General features: G+C 48.2%; 1 protein-coding gene across 1 annotated transcript in view; it reads right to left on the reverse strand.

Annotated features, from left to right (window-relative positions):
• Positions 1–19,245, reverse strand: part of LOC148542295 (properdin-like) — a 51,114-nt gene that overhangs the window by 6,130 nt on the left and 25,739 nt on the right. Inside the window, exons 3-7 of the mRNA XM_088469058.1 lie at positions 15,040–15,194; positions 11,214–11,384; positions 10,520–10,717; positions 6,227–6,400; positions 1,332–1,526 (exon numbers count right to left, since the gene is read on the reverse strand). Of these exons, the coding sequence (XP_088325184.1) occupies positions 1,332–1,526; positions 6,227–6,400; positions 10,520–10,717; positions 11,214–11,384; positions 15,040–15,194 (893 nt within the window). The remainder of the gene's footprint in view (positions 1–1,331; positions 1,527–6,226; positions 6,401–10,519; positions 10,718–11,213; positions 11,385–15,039; positions 15,195–19,245) is intronic.

Consider the following 19,245-nt stretch of genomic DNA (forward strand, 5'->3'; position numbering starts at 1 on the left):
TACCATTTATCATGCAGCCCGTCTATAAATCCAGGTAATGAATATCCCCACAATCCCCCCCCCCCACCATGGTGAGTACAGGATTCCTGGGTCTCACTCTCCTTACAGCGGAGACCCCCCCACCATGGGAGTACAGGATTCCTGGGTCTCACTCTCCTTACAGCGGAGACCCCCCACCATGGTGAGTACAGGATTCCTCGGTCTTACTCTCCTTACAGCGGAGGCCCCCCCCCACCATGGTGAGTACAGGATTCCTCGGTCTCACTCTCCTTACAGCAGAGACCCCCCACCATGGTGAGTACAGGATTCCTCAGTCTTACTCTCCTTACAGCAGAGACCCCCCACCATGGTGAGTACAGGATTCCTCGGCCTCACTCTCCTTACAGCGGAGACCCCCCACCATGGTGAGTACAGGATTCCTCCGTCTCACTCTCCTTAAAGCGGAGAGACCCCCCCAGCATAGTGAGTCCAGGATTACTCGGTCTCACTCTCCATACAGCAGAGACCCCCCCACCATGGTGAGTACAGGATTTCTCGGTGTCACTCTCCTTACAGCGGAGACCCCCCACCATGGTGAGTACAGAATTTCTTGGTCTCACTTTCCTTACAGCGGAGACCCCCCACCATGGTGAGTACAGGATTCCTTCGTCTCACTCTCCTTAAAGCGGAGACCCCCCCCCAGCATAGTGAGTACAGGATTTCTCGGTCTCACTCTCCATACAGCAGAGACCCCCCACCATGGTGAGTACAGGATTACTCTGTCTCACTCTCCTTACAGCGGAGACCCCCCCCCACCATGGTGAGTACAGGATTCCTCGGCCTCACTCTCCTTACAGCAGAGACCCCCCACCATGGTGAGTACAGGATTCCTCGGTCTCACTCTCCTTACAGCGGAGACCCCCCACCATGGTGAGTACAGGATTACTCGGTCTCACGCTCAATACAGCAGAGACCCCCCCCACCATGGTGAGTACAGGATTTCTCTGTGTCACTCTCCTTACAGCGGAGACCCCCCACCATGGTAAGTACAGGATTTCTCGGTCTCACTTTCCTTACAACGGAGACCCCCCACCATGGTGAGTACAGGATTACTCTGTCTCACTCTCCTTACAGCGGAGACCCGCCTCACCATGGTGAGTACAGGATTACTCAGTCTCACTCTCCTTACAGCAGAGACCCCCCCCTCACCATGGTGAGTACAGGATTACTCTGTCTCACTCTCCATACAGCGGAGAACCCCTGCACCATGTATTTTCCTGTAGAAGCGGATGTTCCCTTGTCATCTCATTGATGCAGCTAACCAGTCCCTGTGCGGTGATCATTTGACTTACTGGGACAACCTTCTACGTCATAGCATCGGCGGCTATCCCGGTAATCGGGTCCACAATGAATTCCGTTATGCTGTGGCTCTTTGCATTCGCGAAACCTGGTCTGTGATCCCGATGTCTTTTCGCAATGGATATTTTTGCTTTTATCAATATTAGCACATGGCCTCCAGGCCGTCCACGGCTCCCAGCGTCCATTTACTGAAAGATACACACTTCAGTTATGCCAACAAGGCAGCAAACAGCAAAAGCTGTAACACATAAAGCAGGACCACATAAAGCAAGAGCACATAAAGCAGGAGCACATAAAGCAAGAGCACATAAAGCAGGAGCACATAAAGCAGGAGCACATAAAGCAGGGGCACATAAAGCAGGAGCACATAAAGCAAGAGCACATAAAGGAAGAGCACATAAAGCAGGAGCACATAAAGCAGGAGCACATAAAGCAGGGGCACATAAAGCAAGGGCACATAAAGCAGGAGCACATAAAGCAAGAGCACATAAAGGAAGAGCACATAAAGCAGGGGCACATAAAGCAAGGGCACATAAAGCAGGAGCACATAAAGCAAGAGCACATAAAGGAAGAGCACATAAAGCAGGGGCACATAAAGCAGGAGCACATAAAGCAGGGGCACATAAAGCAAGAGCACATAAAGCAGGAGCACATAAAGCAAGAGCACATAAAGCATGAGCACATAAAGCAAGAGCACATAAAGCAGGAGCACATAAAGCAAGAGCACATAAAGCAGGAGCACATAAAGCAGGGGCACATAAAGCAGGGGCACATAAAGCAAGAGCACATAAAGCAGGAGCACATAAAGCAGGACCACATAGAGCAAGAGCACATAAAGCAGGAGCACATAAAGCAGGACCACATAGAGCAAGAGCACATAAAGCAGGAGCACATAAAGCAGGACCACATAGAGCAAGAGCACATAAAGCAAGAGCACATAGAGCAAGAGCACATAAAGCAGGAGCACATAAAGCAGGACCACATAGAGCAAGAGCACATAAAGCAAGAGCACATAAAGCAGGGGCACATAAAGCAGGAGCACATAAAGCAAGAGCACATAAAGCAAGAGCACATAAAGCAGGGGCACATAAAGCAAGAGCACATAAAGCAGGGGAACATAAAGCAGGGGCACATAAAGCAAGAGCACATAAAGCAGGAGCACATAAAGCAGGGGCACATAAAGCAGGAGCACATAAAGCAGGAGCACATAAAGCAGGGGCACATAAAGCAGGGGCACATAAAGCAGGAGCACATAAAGCAAGAGCACATAAAGCAGGAGCACATATAGCAAGAGCACATAAAGCAGGAGCACATAAAGCAAGAGCACATAAAGCTGTAACACATAAAGCAGGAGCACGTAAAGCAGGGGCACATAAAGCAGGGGCACATAAAGCAGGAGCACATAAAGCAAGAGCACATAAAGCAGGAGCACATAAAGCAAGGGCACATAAAGCAAGAGCACATAAAGCAGGAGCACATAAAGCAGGAGCACATAAAGCAAGGGCACATAAAGCAGGAGCACATAAAGCAGGAGCACATAAAGCAGGGGCACATAAAGCAGGGGCACATAAAGCAGGAGCACATAAAGCAGGAGCACATAAAGCAGGGGCACATAAAGCAGGGGCACATAAAGCAGGAGCACATAAAGCAAGGGCACATAAAGCAGGGGCACATAAAGCAAGAGCACATAAAGCAAGAGCACATAAAGCAGGAGCACATAAAGCAGGAGCACATAAAGCAAGAGCACATAAAGCAGGAGCACATAAAGCAAGAGCACATAAAGCAGGAGCACATAAAGCAAGAGCACATAAAGCAAGAGCACATAAAGCAGGAGCACATAAAGCAAGAGCACATAAAGCAGGAGCACATAAAGCAAGAGCACATAAAGCAGGAGCACATAAAGCAGGAGCACATAAAGCAAGAGCACATAAAGCAGGAGCACATAAAGCAGGAGCACAAAAAGCAAGAGCACATAAAGCAAGAGCACATAAAGCAGGAGCACATAAAGCAGGAGCACATAAAGCAAGAGCACATAAAGCAGGAGCACATAAAGCAGGAGCACATAAAGCAGGAGCACATAAAGCAAGAGCACATAAAGCAAGAGCACATAAAGCAGGAGCACATAAAGCAGGTGTACATAAAGCAAGAGCACATAAAGCAGGAGCACATAAAGCAGGAGCACATAAAGCAAGAGCACATAAAGCAAGAGCACATAAAGCAGGAGCACATAAAGCAGGGGCACATAAAGCAAGAGCACATAAAGCAGGAGCACATAAAGCAGGGGCATATAAAGCAGGAGCACATAAAGCAAGAGCACATAAAGCAGGGGCACATAAAGCAGGGGCACATAAAGCAAGAGCACATAAAGCAGGAGCACATAAAGCAGGGGCACATAAAGCAGGGGCACATAAAGCAAGAGCACATAAAGCAGGGGCACGTAAAGCAGGGGCACATAAAGCAGGAGCACATAAAGCAGGAGCACATAAAGCTGTAACACATAAAGCAGGGGCACGTAAAGCAGGGGCACATAAAGCAGGGGCACATAAAGCAGGAGCACATAAAGCAGGAGCACATAAAGCAGGAGCACATAAAGCAAGGGCACATAAAGCAAGAGCACATAAAGCAGGATCACATAAAGCAGGGGCACATAAAGCAGGAGCACATAAAGCAGGAGCACATAAAGCAAGAGCACATAAAGCAGGAGCACATAAAGCAAGAGCACATAAAGCAGGGGCACATAAAGCAGGAGCACATAAAGCAAGAGCACATAAAGCAAGGGCACATAAAGCAGGGGCACATAAAGCAAGAGCACATAAAGCAAGAGCACATAAAGCAGGAGCACATAAAGCAGGAGCACATAAAGCAAGAGCACATAAAGCAGGAGCACATAAAGCAAGAGCACATAAAGCAGGAGCACATAAAGCAAGAGCACATAAAGCAGGAGCACATAAAGCAAGAGCACATAAAGCAGGAGCACATAAAGCAGGAGCACATAAAGCAGGAGCACATAAAGCAAGAGCACATAAAGCAGGAGCACATAAAGCAGGAGCACATAAAGCAAGAGCACATAAAGCAGGAGCACATAAAGCAGGAGCACATAAAGCAAGAGCACATAAAGCCGGAGCACATAATGCAGGGGTACATAAAGCAGGGGCACATAAAGCAAGGGCACATAAAGCAGGGGCACATAAAGCAGGAGCACATAAAGCAAGAGCACATAAAGCAGGAGCACATAAAGCAGGAGCACATAAAGCAGGAGCACATAAAGCACTAGCACATAAAGCAGGAGCACATAAAGCAGGAGCACATAAAGCACGGGCACATAAAGCAGGGGCACATAAAGCAGGAGCACATAAAGATGGAGCACATAAAGCAGGAGCACATAAAGCAAGAGCACATAAAGCAGGAGCACATAAAGCAGGGGCACATAAAGCAAGAGCACATAAAGCAAGAGCACATAAAGCATCTTTAAATGGCGAGAGCGATGCGGCCCCCATTGATGGGGAAGGGTAGCTGAAGCCGGAAGGGCAGCACCGGGTCCTCGCTGGGTGAACATGTCATGCACATGCGCAGACGGACCGTCGCAGATGCGCATTATCCAGGAGCCCATCACTGGCAGCGTTAGGCGGCCAGCAGCTCAGCGAAGGACCTCGCAGACGAGGAGGGCTTCGCTGGACCTTGCCGGAGGGGTAAGTAATGATAAATACCATTGGCATTTCTGTTTGTATCACTGTGATACTAAACGAAAAATCCAGCTGGTGTTTAGCTTCATTAATTAATGGGGCCCAGAATGGATGACACAACCCCTATAGTGAGCGCTAAAGGGGTTATGCTTCATTGTTAAATGGGGGGCCTATGTTGGGAGCAAAGCAGAAAAAAGTAGTTAGCGGACAGTTGTGCCTCTGCTCCTGTGTGTTGCACACACACATACTGGACTGTCCATCTCTATTTTTGTACTGCATTTTAGAGTTAGTCCTCAACCCCCTCAAAACTGTAAATCAGGGTGTGCATTTTATCCCCAGCTCAAATTTTGCACTCAATTTTTTGCATCTACTTTTAACTCTAAATCAGCCCCAACATCTCTGCTCCTAAAGCCTCCTCCCATTGTCCTCCTGTACCTCTGCTCATACTGCCCCCTCCCATTGTCCTCCTGTATCTCTTCTCCTACTGCCTCCTCCCGTTTTCCTCCTGTACCTCTGCTCATACTGCCCCCTCCCATTGTCCCCCTGTACCTCTGCTCCTACTGACTCCTCCCATTGTCCTCCTGTACCTCTGCTCATACTGCCTCCTCCCATTTTCCTCCTGTACCTCTGCTCCTACTGCCCCCTCCCATTGTCCTCCTGTACCTCTGCTCATACTGCCCCCTCCCATTGTCCTCCTGTACCTCTGCTCATACTGCCCCCTCCCATTGTCCTCCTGTACCTCTGCTCTACTAACTCCTCCCATTGTCCTACTATACCTCTGCTCATACTGCCCCCTCCCATTGTCCTCCTGTACCCCTGCTCCTACTGCCTCCTCCCATTGTCCTCCTGTACCTCAGCTCTTACTGCCTCCTCCCATTGTCCTCCTGTACCTCTGCTCTTACTGCCTCCTCCCATTGTCCTCCTGTACCTCTGCTCTTACTGCCTCCTCCCATTGTCCTTTAGGATCCCTCCACCCCTGTCCGGCTCCTTCCGCCGGACGTCGGGGCTCTTGTGCGCATGCGTGACCTATAGGACGCGCATGCGCAGTCCCGTCAATGTTCTGAAATTTTGCATTACCCACCGTGCTGGAGCCTGATAATTAACATCATGAATAGGCCCCATAGAGAGAAGATAGTGTAGAAGTGGCACGTCTTGTGTAATGTACTGTAGAAGTCTTTTCTTTGTCGTCAGAGAAGTACACTTACTGGGACATGGCTGTTTTGTGTTGCAGATAATATTTTTCGTGGGAGAACCGGGGCAATGTTTTCCTCCATGACGGGGGGCCGGGTTATTACAAGACCTCTCTTCTCTTACGTTTCCAACGCCGCAGATGACCGAGCACTCAGAGACTTTCACCCACGGCCCCCATCCTCCATCAACTGAAAAAATATTAACCAAAAGGTTAAGCGTCTGTGGCTCTTTAGCTTTGTGGAACTACAGTTCCCAGCATGCCCTACAAGTCCCTGGCTGGTGAGAAGTATAATCCCATAATAACAGCTGGAGGGCAACAGGTGGCCTTTGCATGTTTTTCGTGAAATAACAATAATAATAATAATTTTTATAGCACTTTTTTCCATGAGAACCCAAAGTGCCCCGATACCATATTACAATGGAGTCATCTACAGAATCATCAGATTCAAGAATTATTCTATCCACAAGTGAAACAGGCGAGGCAGCTATCTTGGGCCTCCTACATAAATTACAATGGGGGATAAGTAATACATGGAGGCATGAACCATAATGGGTAAATACAACAAATCGGAAGCATTTACTGGAAAAGTGATATTCAGTGGGGCAAACAGAAGTCCTCATAACAGATACCGAACAGATATAAGCAGCGAGGGGGGGGGCAGCGGAATGGGAGGTTGGTACTTGGCACATCCAGGTTATGGAAGGGAAGGACTGATGTTAGTCATGCTGGGGGGTAAGGTAGCCTACCAGCCCAAGCTGGGCTAAAGCATTGCTTTTGGTTTTGAGCAGGCCACAATGCAGCAGGCTGTAAGGCAGAGGCCCAAACGGCATGGAGGCCATGGTGATGTGGAGGCCATGGTGATGGGGAGGCCATGGTGATGGGGAGGCCATGGTGATGAGGAGGCCATGGTGATGTGGAGGCCATGGTGATGGGGAGGCCATGGTGATGGGGAGGCCATGGTGATGTGGAGGCCTAGGTGATGTGGTGGTCATGGTGATGAGGAGGCCATGGTGATGAGGAGGCCATGGTGATGAGGAGGCCATGGGGTAGTAGGGGACTTGCTGGTGGGTGGAGGTAATGAAGCCAGATGAATTGGGTCGATTGATTGTGGATAGCAGGGCCTAAGGCCCAAAGCACAATGGGCCTGATTCAGAGATGTACTCTAATGCTGCCGCTGTAGCGAATGTGTACGCCCCAACTGTGCGAAAATATGCAAATGTTGCAGCCGCCGTGAGATGTATAGAGATGCTCACCGGCATCTTTGCCAATCCAGGCATCAGTGTAGAAATCTGCAGCATCTGCGTACACAGATGCAGCATCGGGATGCAGATCAGTCGATTATCGCAGTCCTGAGCGAGTCTATAGTCCCGCAGAATAGCCGTGGGTAATTGAGAAGCTGGAACTATATTTCCTGTGTACGGGATCGCAGATGCGCACCCCCCCCCCCTTCCAAAAGGGCTGAGGGATCTTTGGGTGGTCTGCGCTTCCATATCTGTAAATATGTTGAGCTGCTCATCCATAAAACAAGAGACTATTTCAGAAACATTGCCGAGCGCTAAATTATTATGTAGTGCAAACGTGAAAAATGACAATGTGTATGGTGGGAGAATGTGGGATAAGGGGGGACTGGCAAAGGTAAGGGGTACTAAGCCTTGGAGAGAGATAAAGTGGATGGAGATAAAGCACCAACCAATCAGCTCCTAACTGTCATTTTTCAAACACAGCCTGTAACATGACAGTTAGGAGCTGATTAGTTGATACTTTATATCTGTCCACTTTATCTCCCCCCAAGGCTTAATACATAGACCTGTGTGTAACCAAACACATAAAAGGGATTCACACTCTCAGGTGACGTCACTTACTGGCTTGTACACACCCACTTGGCATTTTTACTACATACTGTACATAGTGCAGCAGCGGCAGAGCTATATCTATTCTAAATCGCCCATAACTGCTATGTACAGTGTTATGCTTTCTACAGACGCTATCAATATGCATTGTTTGACACTCGTCATCATTCTCAGGGCCCACCCACAAAGATATTCGCCCTACTCTACTTGGCCGGCAGATGCCTCAATGTGCCCCATTACAGCCCCATTCTTACGCAAGTGGAGATGAAATTAAAATGCTCATGGTCTCTCTTTTGTAAGAGGATTTGGGGCCTATTCATCATCGATTCATTTTCACAAAAGCAGGTGAAGAAAAATGCACATTTTTACCTGCAATTGTAAATCTTAAGTTATCGGGTCATTCATCAAGAGGGTAAAGCAGGAGATATTACAGATATACACCCAGTTCACTAGTATCACAGATATCTCCTACTTACCTTCTTCTCCCGAAATGGCCCGATGTCCCCATACACTAGTATCACAGATATCTCTTACTTACCTTCCTCTCCCGGAATGGCCCGATGTCCCCATACACTAGTATCACAGATATCTCCTGCTTACCTTCCTCTCCCGGAATGGCCCGCTGTCCCCATACACTAGTATCACAGATATCTCCTACTTACCTTCTTCTCCCGGAATGGCCCGCTGTCCCCATACACTAGTATCACAGATATCTCTTACTTACCTTCCTCTCCCGGAATGGCCCGATGTCCCCATACACTAGTATCACAGATATCTCCTGCTTACCTTCCTCTCCCGGAATGGCCCGCTGTCCCCATACACTAGTATCACAGATATCTCTTACTTACCTTCCTCTCCCGGAATGGCCCGATGTCCCCATACACTAGTATCACAGATATCTCCTACTTACCTTCCTCTTGCGGAATGGCCCGCTGTCCCCATACACTAGTATCACAGATATCTCCTACTTACCTTCCTCTTGCGGAATGGCCCGCTGTCCCCATACACTAGTATCACAGATATCTCCTACTTACCTTCCTCTCCCAGAATGGCCACTGTCCCCATACACTAGTATCACAGATATCTCCTGCTTACCTTCCTCTCCCAGAATGGCCGCTGTCCCCATACACTAGTATCATAGATATGTCTTGCTTACCTTCCTCTCCCGGAATGGCCCGCTGTCCCCATACACTAGTATCACAGATATCTCCTACTTACCTTCCTCTCCCGGAATGGCCCGCTGTCCCCATACACTAGTATCACAGATATCTCCTGCTTACCTTCCTCTCCCGGAATGGTCCACTGTCCCCATACACTAGTATCACAGATATCTCCTGCTTACCTCCCTCTCCCGGAATGGCCCGCTATCCCCATACACTAGTATCACAGATATCTCCTACTTACCTTCCTCTCCCGGAATGGCCCGATGTCCCCATACACTAGTATCACAGATATCACCTGCTTACCTTCCTCTCCCAGAATGGCCCGCTGTCCCCATACACTAGTATCACAGATATCTCCTGCTTACTTTCTCTCCCGGAATGGCTGCTGTCCCCATACACTAGTATCACAGATATCTCCTGCTTACCTTCCTCTCCCGGAATGGCCCGCTGTCCCCATACACTAGTATCACAGATATCTCCTGGTTACCTTCTTCTCCCGGAATGGCCTGCTGTCCCCATACACTAGTATCACAGATATCTCCTGCTTACCTTCCTCTCCCGGAATGGCCCGCTATCCCCATACACTAGTATCACAGATATCTCCTGCTTACCTTCTTCTCCCGGTATGGCTGTCTGTCCCCATACACTAGTATTGGGACATTATTTATCAAGCTCCGAAAATATAATATTTTCGGCGCTTGACTGCGGGAGCATTCACCATCTTCAGATGGCGAATGCTTTTGTTCTGGCATCGCAACCCACTTCTTCCCTATGGGAAGGAGGTCCGGGTTGTGAAAAGGGATCCTTTCAGATCCCTCCGCCCCTGTCCGGGGAATCGGGACTCTTGTGCGCATGCTTGACTTGTAGGTCGCGCATGTGCACTTCCATGACTGCTCCGAGAGGGAGCAGTGAAGCCGCTCGTGGGGGCAGCTGATATCGCATCAGCTGTCACTCGCAGCGGCGAGTTAGATTGTTAATTATCGGGGTCTGTTCGGACCCCTATAATTAACATGATGAATAGGCCCCTTGATATTTTTGCCAAATCCCAAAACACTAAATTTGGTGAAACCTTAACCTGATTTGTTCGCCATTTTAGTGATGGCTAAGAACTTATACCGTTGTGGTAATATCATATGAGCCTACTGTCCTACCCTGACGGTTGTAAATCGCGGCACTGAAGTGGGGTCGAAATAGGCTGGACTTTGAGGATCAGTTTGGACGAATTAGTGATATTCCCTAATTTGTCCCAGATTTTGAATAGGGAGTTGACAGTTCTGTGGGACTGGGCCTCACCTGGGCAAAATGGAAGGCCGGTGCAATCCCTGGTTTCTTGCTCGCTTCCCTCACATGTCTTCCCCGGAGGAGCTACTGAAGGACTTGGGTTGTTGCACGAACGATGACGGCTCTGAGCTGGGAAAACCCCGGAACCTTCTGTCGTGCAAGTGGATGAGCAGTCACCCCAGGGAGTCCAGTTGCCCCATGCACCGTGAGCTGGGAGTGGAACAACAAGATTAGAAACACAGTGGGGGAGATGTCTCAAGCCCAAGGGGTAAATTTACTAAGATGGGAGTTCTATTTAAGAAGTGATGTTGCCCATAGCAACCAATCAGATTCTACTTCTCATTTAGCTAGCACCTTCTAGAAGATAATACCTGGAATCTGATTGGTTGCTATGGGCAACATCACTTAATGGAACTCCCATCTTAGTAAATTTACCCCTTAGAGAGAGATAAAGTGGAGGAGTGGCCCAAAAGCAACCAATCAGCTTCTAACAGTCATTTCATAGACTGTGCCAGATAAATGACAGCGAGAGAAGCTGATTGGTCGCTTTGGGCAACTTCTCCACTTTATCTCTCTCCAAGGCTTGATACATCTCTCCCAAAATAATGCAGCCATTACTATACTTATATTACATTGTAATGTTCTAGAAGGAGTTGTTGTTTCGGATCTCCCCTATATTACCCCACTGAGAGTTCTGGGCACTTACTGGGACACACTTGGTTGGTATTGCAGGGGGCAGTCTCTTCACTGTTTCCAATACACCGTCCACCGCAGTCAGGTGCCGGGTTGTTGCATTCTCTTGTCCTCTGCATTTGACCCACACCACATGTGATAGAACATTTGGACCACGGAGACCACGAAGACCAGCCACCGACCCCTGATAGAGGAGATGGATGAGAGAGAAGATTAAACAACTGAGAATCTATAACCACGGATTTGCTTTTTTTCTTCCAATATTTGTCACCATAACTGATCTCTCATAACAGACATAAGGGGCCTATTCATTAAACATTAAAATTCTCTGGAGATAATTAGCTTTAGAACTTGCATGGAGTTCTAGCTAATTATAGGTGGAATTCATCATTCCACCTCTCCATAACTATCTATTCCGGTACCTGTCATTTTTGCGATGACAGCTTTTCCCTGCCTACACTACCTTATCGCATCTGGAAACAGTCCTGCGCATGCGGTGTTACATCTGTAAAACCAGCGCATGTGCAGCACTGCCTACAGATGCGTTAAGTTTCGTACCCCCCCCGATAACCCCCCACCTCCCTCCGCTCACCTTCCCCCCCCCCGACTTACCTGTCCGCGCAGCAGCCTCCGGCTCCGTCCTGCTGGTCTGTCATGTGGTTTCCCAGCAGACAACATGACAGATTAGAAAAAATCCGGAGCAGAGCGCCGGAGGGACTCGTCGGGGGACCTGCACACGCGGATACAGGTAAGTTTCACCTGCTATTCGCCACCTCACAGTGGCGAATAGTAACTGCATCAAATTCCAAAAATTTATAATTTTCGGAATTTGATGAATACCACAATTTCCACATCCCCATACTAATGTACTAATGTACTAATATACTAATGTATGGGGAGTGTGGAAATTAACGCATGGGAACTTAGCAAGGAGATATCACTGTTATATCTCCGGTGTTAAGTCTGTTCATGAATACCAAAATAACGTTATTTAAGGAAAATGTCCTTAAAAACGTTATTTTAGTGTTGATGAATAGGCCCCATAGGGGTTATATTTACTAAACGTCGATTTTGATCGATTTCGCCTTTTTGGTGTATTTATAGGTGATTTTAAGTCGTTTTGCAAATCAGGTATTTACTAAAGGCAAAATCAACCACTGACCAAACATCGGTACTTTCCCATATCCCACTACAGGATCCCCTCACTTACTAACAATCGGATTGGAAATTGACTAAAAATCTATTTCAAATTCGACTATAAAAGCACCCAAACAATGCACCTTACTGAGGCAACCGAGTTTGGGAGAAGCATGCACAAATTACTATGATCTGTGCAGGCTTCTTATGATTAAAATAGCCTAAATGGTTAAAAAAAAAAATGTTTTCAAAATGGTGTGGGGTCTCCCCCTAAACCCACAACCAGCCCTGGACCTTTTAGCCTGTTCTGGTCATGGAAAATCGGGGGAAAAACCAGTGTGGGGTTCCCCCTACTTGCCATTAACCAGCACCAGGCTGAACCATGGTAATCCCACAGCAGGGAGGCACACAGAGTGGGGTCCTTCTGCCAAAGCATTAGCCAGCCCCAAACTGGTCAGCCCAAAAAATGGGGTCCCCCCTCCCGAGTATTAACCAGCCCAGGGCTCTCCCTGCATCCCTGGTGTGTCTGCATATCAAATGTTGTGTATCATTGTCCTCCGTTCTTCTTACCCCTGGAGAGGTGATTTTAAGTAATAGCGACACAATTAGACGTGGGCGGATCAGCAGATAGTTCTTACTGCGGGGGCTGTAGGTCTACAGAAACAATACACAATGACGATGAGGATGATTAGCCGCTTACGATTGGCTTATATCGCATTATCCTCGCCAGTGCATAAATAATTAGGGTCGCTGCTATATAAAGTTGCAGCCACTTAGTCGCCTGACTTAACTGACATTTCAATTTAGTCCGCTGCAGGGAAGATTGCCATTCTAACCATATAGGGGAGAGGAACAGATGTTTGTAGTTCATTCGCATATGTCAATGTATTTAAGCACATTTTGTATCGAAACTGCATTTTTTGCAACTGTGAAGATGAAATGCGGTCAATATTCCGAACGCGGGGGTTCTGGTGGCCAGAATCGCAGCGCCGGCATCTCAACCGCCGGAATCCCGAAGGTAAGAAGCGGGATTGGGGGGGTTTGGGTTAGGGACTAGGGGCGGGTTTAGGGTTAGGCGATAAGGGGGGAGGGTAGGTTTAGACACTAGGGGGGAGGTTAGGTTCAGGCACTGCGGGAGGGTTAGGATACCTACTGACAGGTGTTGGTATCCCAACTCTGTCGGGATGCCGACATTGGGATTCTGTCCACCACGTTCCCGAGTGCCGACATCCCGTACCCATCCCATGAAGACACTGTTCTCTCTCTCTCTCTCTATGGCTGGTGTATTTGACTCGTCATCATGGTATTATATTGCTTGCCAGGTTAATGCGACATTTGCGGCGCACTGTGACATCTCAGCATCTCTGCGCCATCTCTATTGTAAGACGTGTGTACTAACCTCCACACCTGGTGCCAATGCTACATACAGGATATGAGGCAGAGGCATCTGGAGGTGCCCTCGCCGCAACATCTATATGTAAATGTCCCTTTTTTATACATGTTCAGAGAACAAATGTGTCCACTTCTAAATATATATATTTACATAACTGGGTGTGATGCAAAAGGTTGACAATGAAACGGTCGACAATCATTTGGTCAACGCCAGAATGTTGACAGGTACAAAAGATTGACAGGTCCCAAAGGTCAACACAAAAATTGTCTTCCTTCCATATTGACCTTCTGGTGTCGACCAAATGATTGTCGACCCTCCACCCGGTACTCTTTATTTTCCACCCACGAAAAAAAAAAAATCTTTTATGTTTCGGTGTGCATAGTTGGCCACAGTCTGTCCCCGCCTAGATGTAGACAGCCTTTGGCTTACCGGCTGTTGTGGTCTCAGCATGGGATGCAATCAGTAAGCCGACGGTCAAAATGCCGACCGCCGGCTTCCTGACTGTCAAATCCCGGCAGGGTTCTAATGACAGGCGTCGAAATCCTGACGCCTGTCATTAGACCTACGCCGGGAGCCCGACGCCCAGCATACCGAACGAAAGTAAGCCGGGCACGGACAACTGCTGGGGGGAGGGTTAGGTTAGGGAAAGGGGGGGTTAGGGTTAGGCACCCCCCCAGGAGAGTTAGGGTTAGGCTAGGGATGGGAGGGTGAGGGGTAGGCACCCCCGAGGGGAGGTTAGGGGTAGGCACCCCCCCGGGAGGGTTAGGTTTAGGGTGTGGGGAAGGGGGATTAAGTTTAGGCAGCCTTGGGGGGAGGTTAGAGTTAGGCACCCCCCCCAGGAGACTTAGGTTTAGGCTGCGGGGACGGGGGGGGGGTTAGGTTTAGGCACTTAGCGGGGGGTTAGTGTTAGGGACTAGGGCGGGAGGTTAGGGTTAGGCACCCCTGAGGGAGGGTTAGCATTACTTACCTAAATCCGCTGTCGGGATCTTCACCCCTGCTGGGCTTCCAGCATCGAGATTTGAACCGCGCGGCCGGCGGTAATACATACTGACTCCCTCAGCATGCCCTACCAGCCATAGTTGAATAAGCCACCTTATGGGCCTTTTTATTTTAAATATTTGCTGCATATTCCCTGAAAACACCCGTTTTTTGGGGGATACTTACCTGCAAATATTTAGTATCCCCCAGATGTATTATGGCGGGACCGCAGCGGATATCTGCTACACTCCCTCCATTTCCGACAGCGACCCTCATAATTACAAATGCAATTATTAATAAATGGGCCCCTCAGTGTCTCTGCAGCACCCACCTGGACAGCAGTCTTGTAGGGAGCAGATTTGAGCTTCCTCTTTATGTCCTGGACAGTCCCCCTCACCTATACACACCCGAGTTCTGCTCTGAATTCCTTCCAGGCATGAGACGGTGCACGGTCCCCATTTGCTCCACGTAGACCACTCCGCCTCGCTGTGGAAGGAAAGGCATATCTCAGGAGAGAAGCTGGCCACACACTAGACCAACTTACATCCAACCATCCAACTAGTTGATTGGTTGGAATGAAAATCTGGTAAGGTATGGGAGTAACTGATGATCAGCAATTTGCTCCCAAACGCCGGAAAATGGACAAAAACTGTTGTTTGAACAAATTGTTTAGATCAAATATTTAACAAACTTGTCTGACGCCATTTTCATCTGTTTTCTGGCATTTAGGAGCAAATTGCTGATCATCATTTACTCCCATACGTTACCAGATTTTCATTCCAACCAATCAACTAGTTGGCTGGTTGGATGAAAGTTGGTCTAGTGTGTGGCCAGCTTTAGAGCTTAAAGCCACAGAAAATGGTAAAAAGAAATCCTTATGTTAGGTAGTTGAGAGATGGACAAAACACTTAAAAGTTCCAGGGGTAGGTTGACAGAGAGACCCGGGGACTCGGAGAGGGATGGATAGATAGATAGATAGATAGATAGATAGATAGATAGATAGATAGATAGATAGATAGATAGATTGCCATCACCTGAGTTGAAAGGACCTTTCTCATCCATTAACTAATTTAGCACAGGTGACGGCAATCATAAATTAACAGGGAATTCCAGGAACAGAGCATTTTGTCCCTCCTGGAAGGGGTCATGTTGGGGAGGTACGATATATGATTACATTCCTGACAACAGAAATGCCCACATTTAACCCTAGTATGTAATACATGACTATTCCGGCTGTGCCCTGTGCCACATCAATGGGGTGTAACATGCATTATGATTAAATATTTCCTAAGTTATTAATTGTGAACCCAAAAGCTCATTGTCCCACAATCAACAACCTGCAACCTCTATCCCCTCTCATTTTTTTGCCCATTCGCTAGCACTGGAACCCCCCCCCCCGATTTCTATCCAGTGAGCGCTCCCCAGTTGGCAGTCAGTAAGCACAGGCCTACATTTATCCCGGTTATTCCTATTTAGTAAATGTATGGTGTTTGGAGCTGTTTTTAGTCAGCGGCGTTTCCACAGGACAGACAAAGGCCTAATTCATCCAAAGTGATGTTGGGATCAGTTACACTATGTGGAGATTTCTGTGTCGCTCCCCCAGCTGCTGAGTTACGTCCTCGGAATCCCAGAGACTCTGGCAGAGAGTAGAAAACTTGGCTTGTGGCCACCTGTACTTGTCGGACATGGTTTACTTTAGGCAATGTCACTCACCTTGGCCCATCGCTGAGAGATGTGTTCCCTCACATGCAGAAAACAGGTAATGTGGGGCCAAAGCGTGGGGCTCGGGATTGGTGTGAAAAGAATAAACAGTTAGGATTAGCCAATAGCAATGGTTGGGATTAGCCAATAGCAATGGTTGGTCATTGAAGGGTGTACCAAATGTATTGTCAAATGTACGTAGTCATAGATCCAGAAATCACGATTTCACCCATTATTTCCACTTTGAAATCTCGGAATTCCCGGGTGCAACCGTTTTTTTCTTTTCCTATTCGGTTAAGTTAGAACCCTGCAATATATACTTTAAAAGCCAAATGTAACCCCAAAGTTTACAAAATGAAAGTCCCTGTATGATTATCTTTGTTTGCTAAACAGCTAGTGCCTAGATTCCTGCTGCTGCTGGCACTCCAGCCCTCCCCTCTCCATTCCTTCCCCTTACGTCTCCAGTCCCCACCCCCCCTCACCCCATTTCCTCCCCATGCTAAATGGCCAAATCGGCTTCCATTTTAGAAAACAGAAGGCTATATATAGTTAAGTGTATTGATGACACTGCAGGACACTATGTTGTTGGTCCCAGCTCAGACTAACGCCAGCAGTCTCCTTCCTCTGAGGTAATGGGGTCCTTGTTGACAGCAGCAGAGGGAGGACAGATGGCACACAGAGGGGTAATAAGGGGAATATATCTCTGTACAGGTGGCATACACAGAGGGGTAATAAGGGGAATATATCTCTGTACAGGTGGCACACACAGGGGTAATAAGGGGAATATATCTCTGTACAGGTGGCACACACAGGGGTAATAAGGGGAATATATCTCTGTACAGGTGGCACACACAGGGGTAATAAGGGGAATATATATCTGTAAAGGTGGCACACACAGGGGTAATAAGGGGAATATATCTCTGTACAGGTGGCACAAAGAGGGGTAATAAGGGGAATATATCTCTGTACAGGTGGCACACACAGGGGTAATAAGGGGAATATATCTCTGTACAGGTGGCACACAGAGGGGTAATAAGGGGAATATATATCTGTACAGGTGTCACACAGAGGAGTAATACGGGGAATATATATATCTGTACAGGTGGCACACAGAGGGGTAATAAGGGGAATATATCTCTGTACAGGTGGCACACACAGGGGTAATAAGGGGAATATATCTCTGTACAGGTGGCACACACAGGGGTAATAAGGGGAATATATATCTGTACAGGTGGCACACACAGGGGTAATAAGGGGAATATATCTCTGTACAGGTGGCACAAAGAGGGGTAATAAGGGGAATATATCTCTGTACAGGTGGCACACACAGGGGTAATAAGGGGAATATATCTCTGTACAGGTGGCACACAGAGGGGTAATAAGGGGAATATATATCTGTACAGGTGTCACACAGAGGAGTAATACGGGGAATATATATATCTGTACAGGTGGCACACAGAGGGGTAATAAGGGGAATATATCTCTGTACAGGTGGCACACAGAGGGGTAATAAGGGGAATATATCTCTGTACAGGTGGCACACAGAGAGGTAGCGTAGGGAACACCATTCCCATGGTCGTACAGTACACATACAGCTAGTGAGGCAGCGTAGGGAGCACCATTCCCATGGTCATACAGTACATGCAGCTAGTGAGGTAGCGTAGGGAACACCATTCCCATGGTCGTACAGTACACATACAGCTAGTGAGACAGCGTAGGGAACACCATTCCCATGGTCATACAGTACATGCAGCTAGTGAGGTAGCGTAGGGAACACCATTCCCATGAGCATAAAGTACATGCAGCTAGTGAGGCAGCGTAGGGAGCACCATTCCCATGGTCGTACAGTACATATACAGCTAGTGAGGCAGGGTAGGGAGCACCATTCCCATGGTCATACAGTACATGCAGCTAGTGAGGCAGCGTAGGGAACACCATTCCCATGGTCATACAGTACATGCAGCTAGTGAGGCAGCGTAGGGAACACCATTCCCATGGTCATACAGTACACATACAGCTAGTGAGGCAGCGTAGGGAACACCATTCCCATGGTCATACAGTACAGATGCAGCTAGTGAGGCAGCGTAGGGAACATCATTCCCATGGTCATTCAGGACATGCAGCTAGTGAGGCAGCGTAGGGAGCACCATTCCCATGGTCATACAGTACATGCAGCTGGTGAGACAGCGTAGGGAACACCATTCCCATGGTCATACAGTACATGCAGCTAGTGAGACAGCGTAGGGAACACCATTCCCATGGTCATACAGTACATGCAGCTAGTGAGGCAGCGTAGGGAACACCATTCCCATGGTCGTACAGTACATATACAGCTAGTGAGGCAGCGTAGGGAGCACCATTCCCATGGTCGTACAGTACACATGCAGCTAGTGAGGTAGCGTAGGGAACACCATTCCCATGGTCATACAGTACATGCAGCTAGTGAGGCAGCGTAGGGAACACCATTCCCATGGTCGTACAGTACACATGGAGCTAGTGAGGCAGCGTAGGGAACACCATTCCCATGGTCATACAGTACATGCAGCTAGTGAGGCAGCGTAGGGAACACCATTCCCATGGTCGTACAGTACACATACAGCTGGTGAGACAGCGTAGGGAACACCATTCCCATGGTATACAGTACAGATGCAGATAGTGAGGCAGCGTAGGGAACACCATTCCCATGGTCATACAGTACATGCAGCTAGTGAGGCAGCGTAGGGAACACCATTCCCATGGTCATACAGTACATGCAGCTAGTGAGACAGCGTAGGGAACACCATTCCCATGGTCATACAGTACATGCAGCTAGTGAGGCAGCGTAGGGAACACCATT

The sequence above is a fragment of the Taudactylus pleione genome, unplaced genomic scaffold (genome assembly GCF_031769625.1).
Source record: "Taudactylus pleione unplaced genomic scaffold, aTauple2 ptg000013l, whole genome shotgun sequence".
NCBI classification, from domain to species: domain Eukaryota; kingdom Metazoa; phylum Chordata; class Amphibia; order Anura; family Myobatrachidae; genus Taudactylus; species Taudactylus pleione.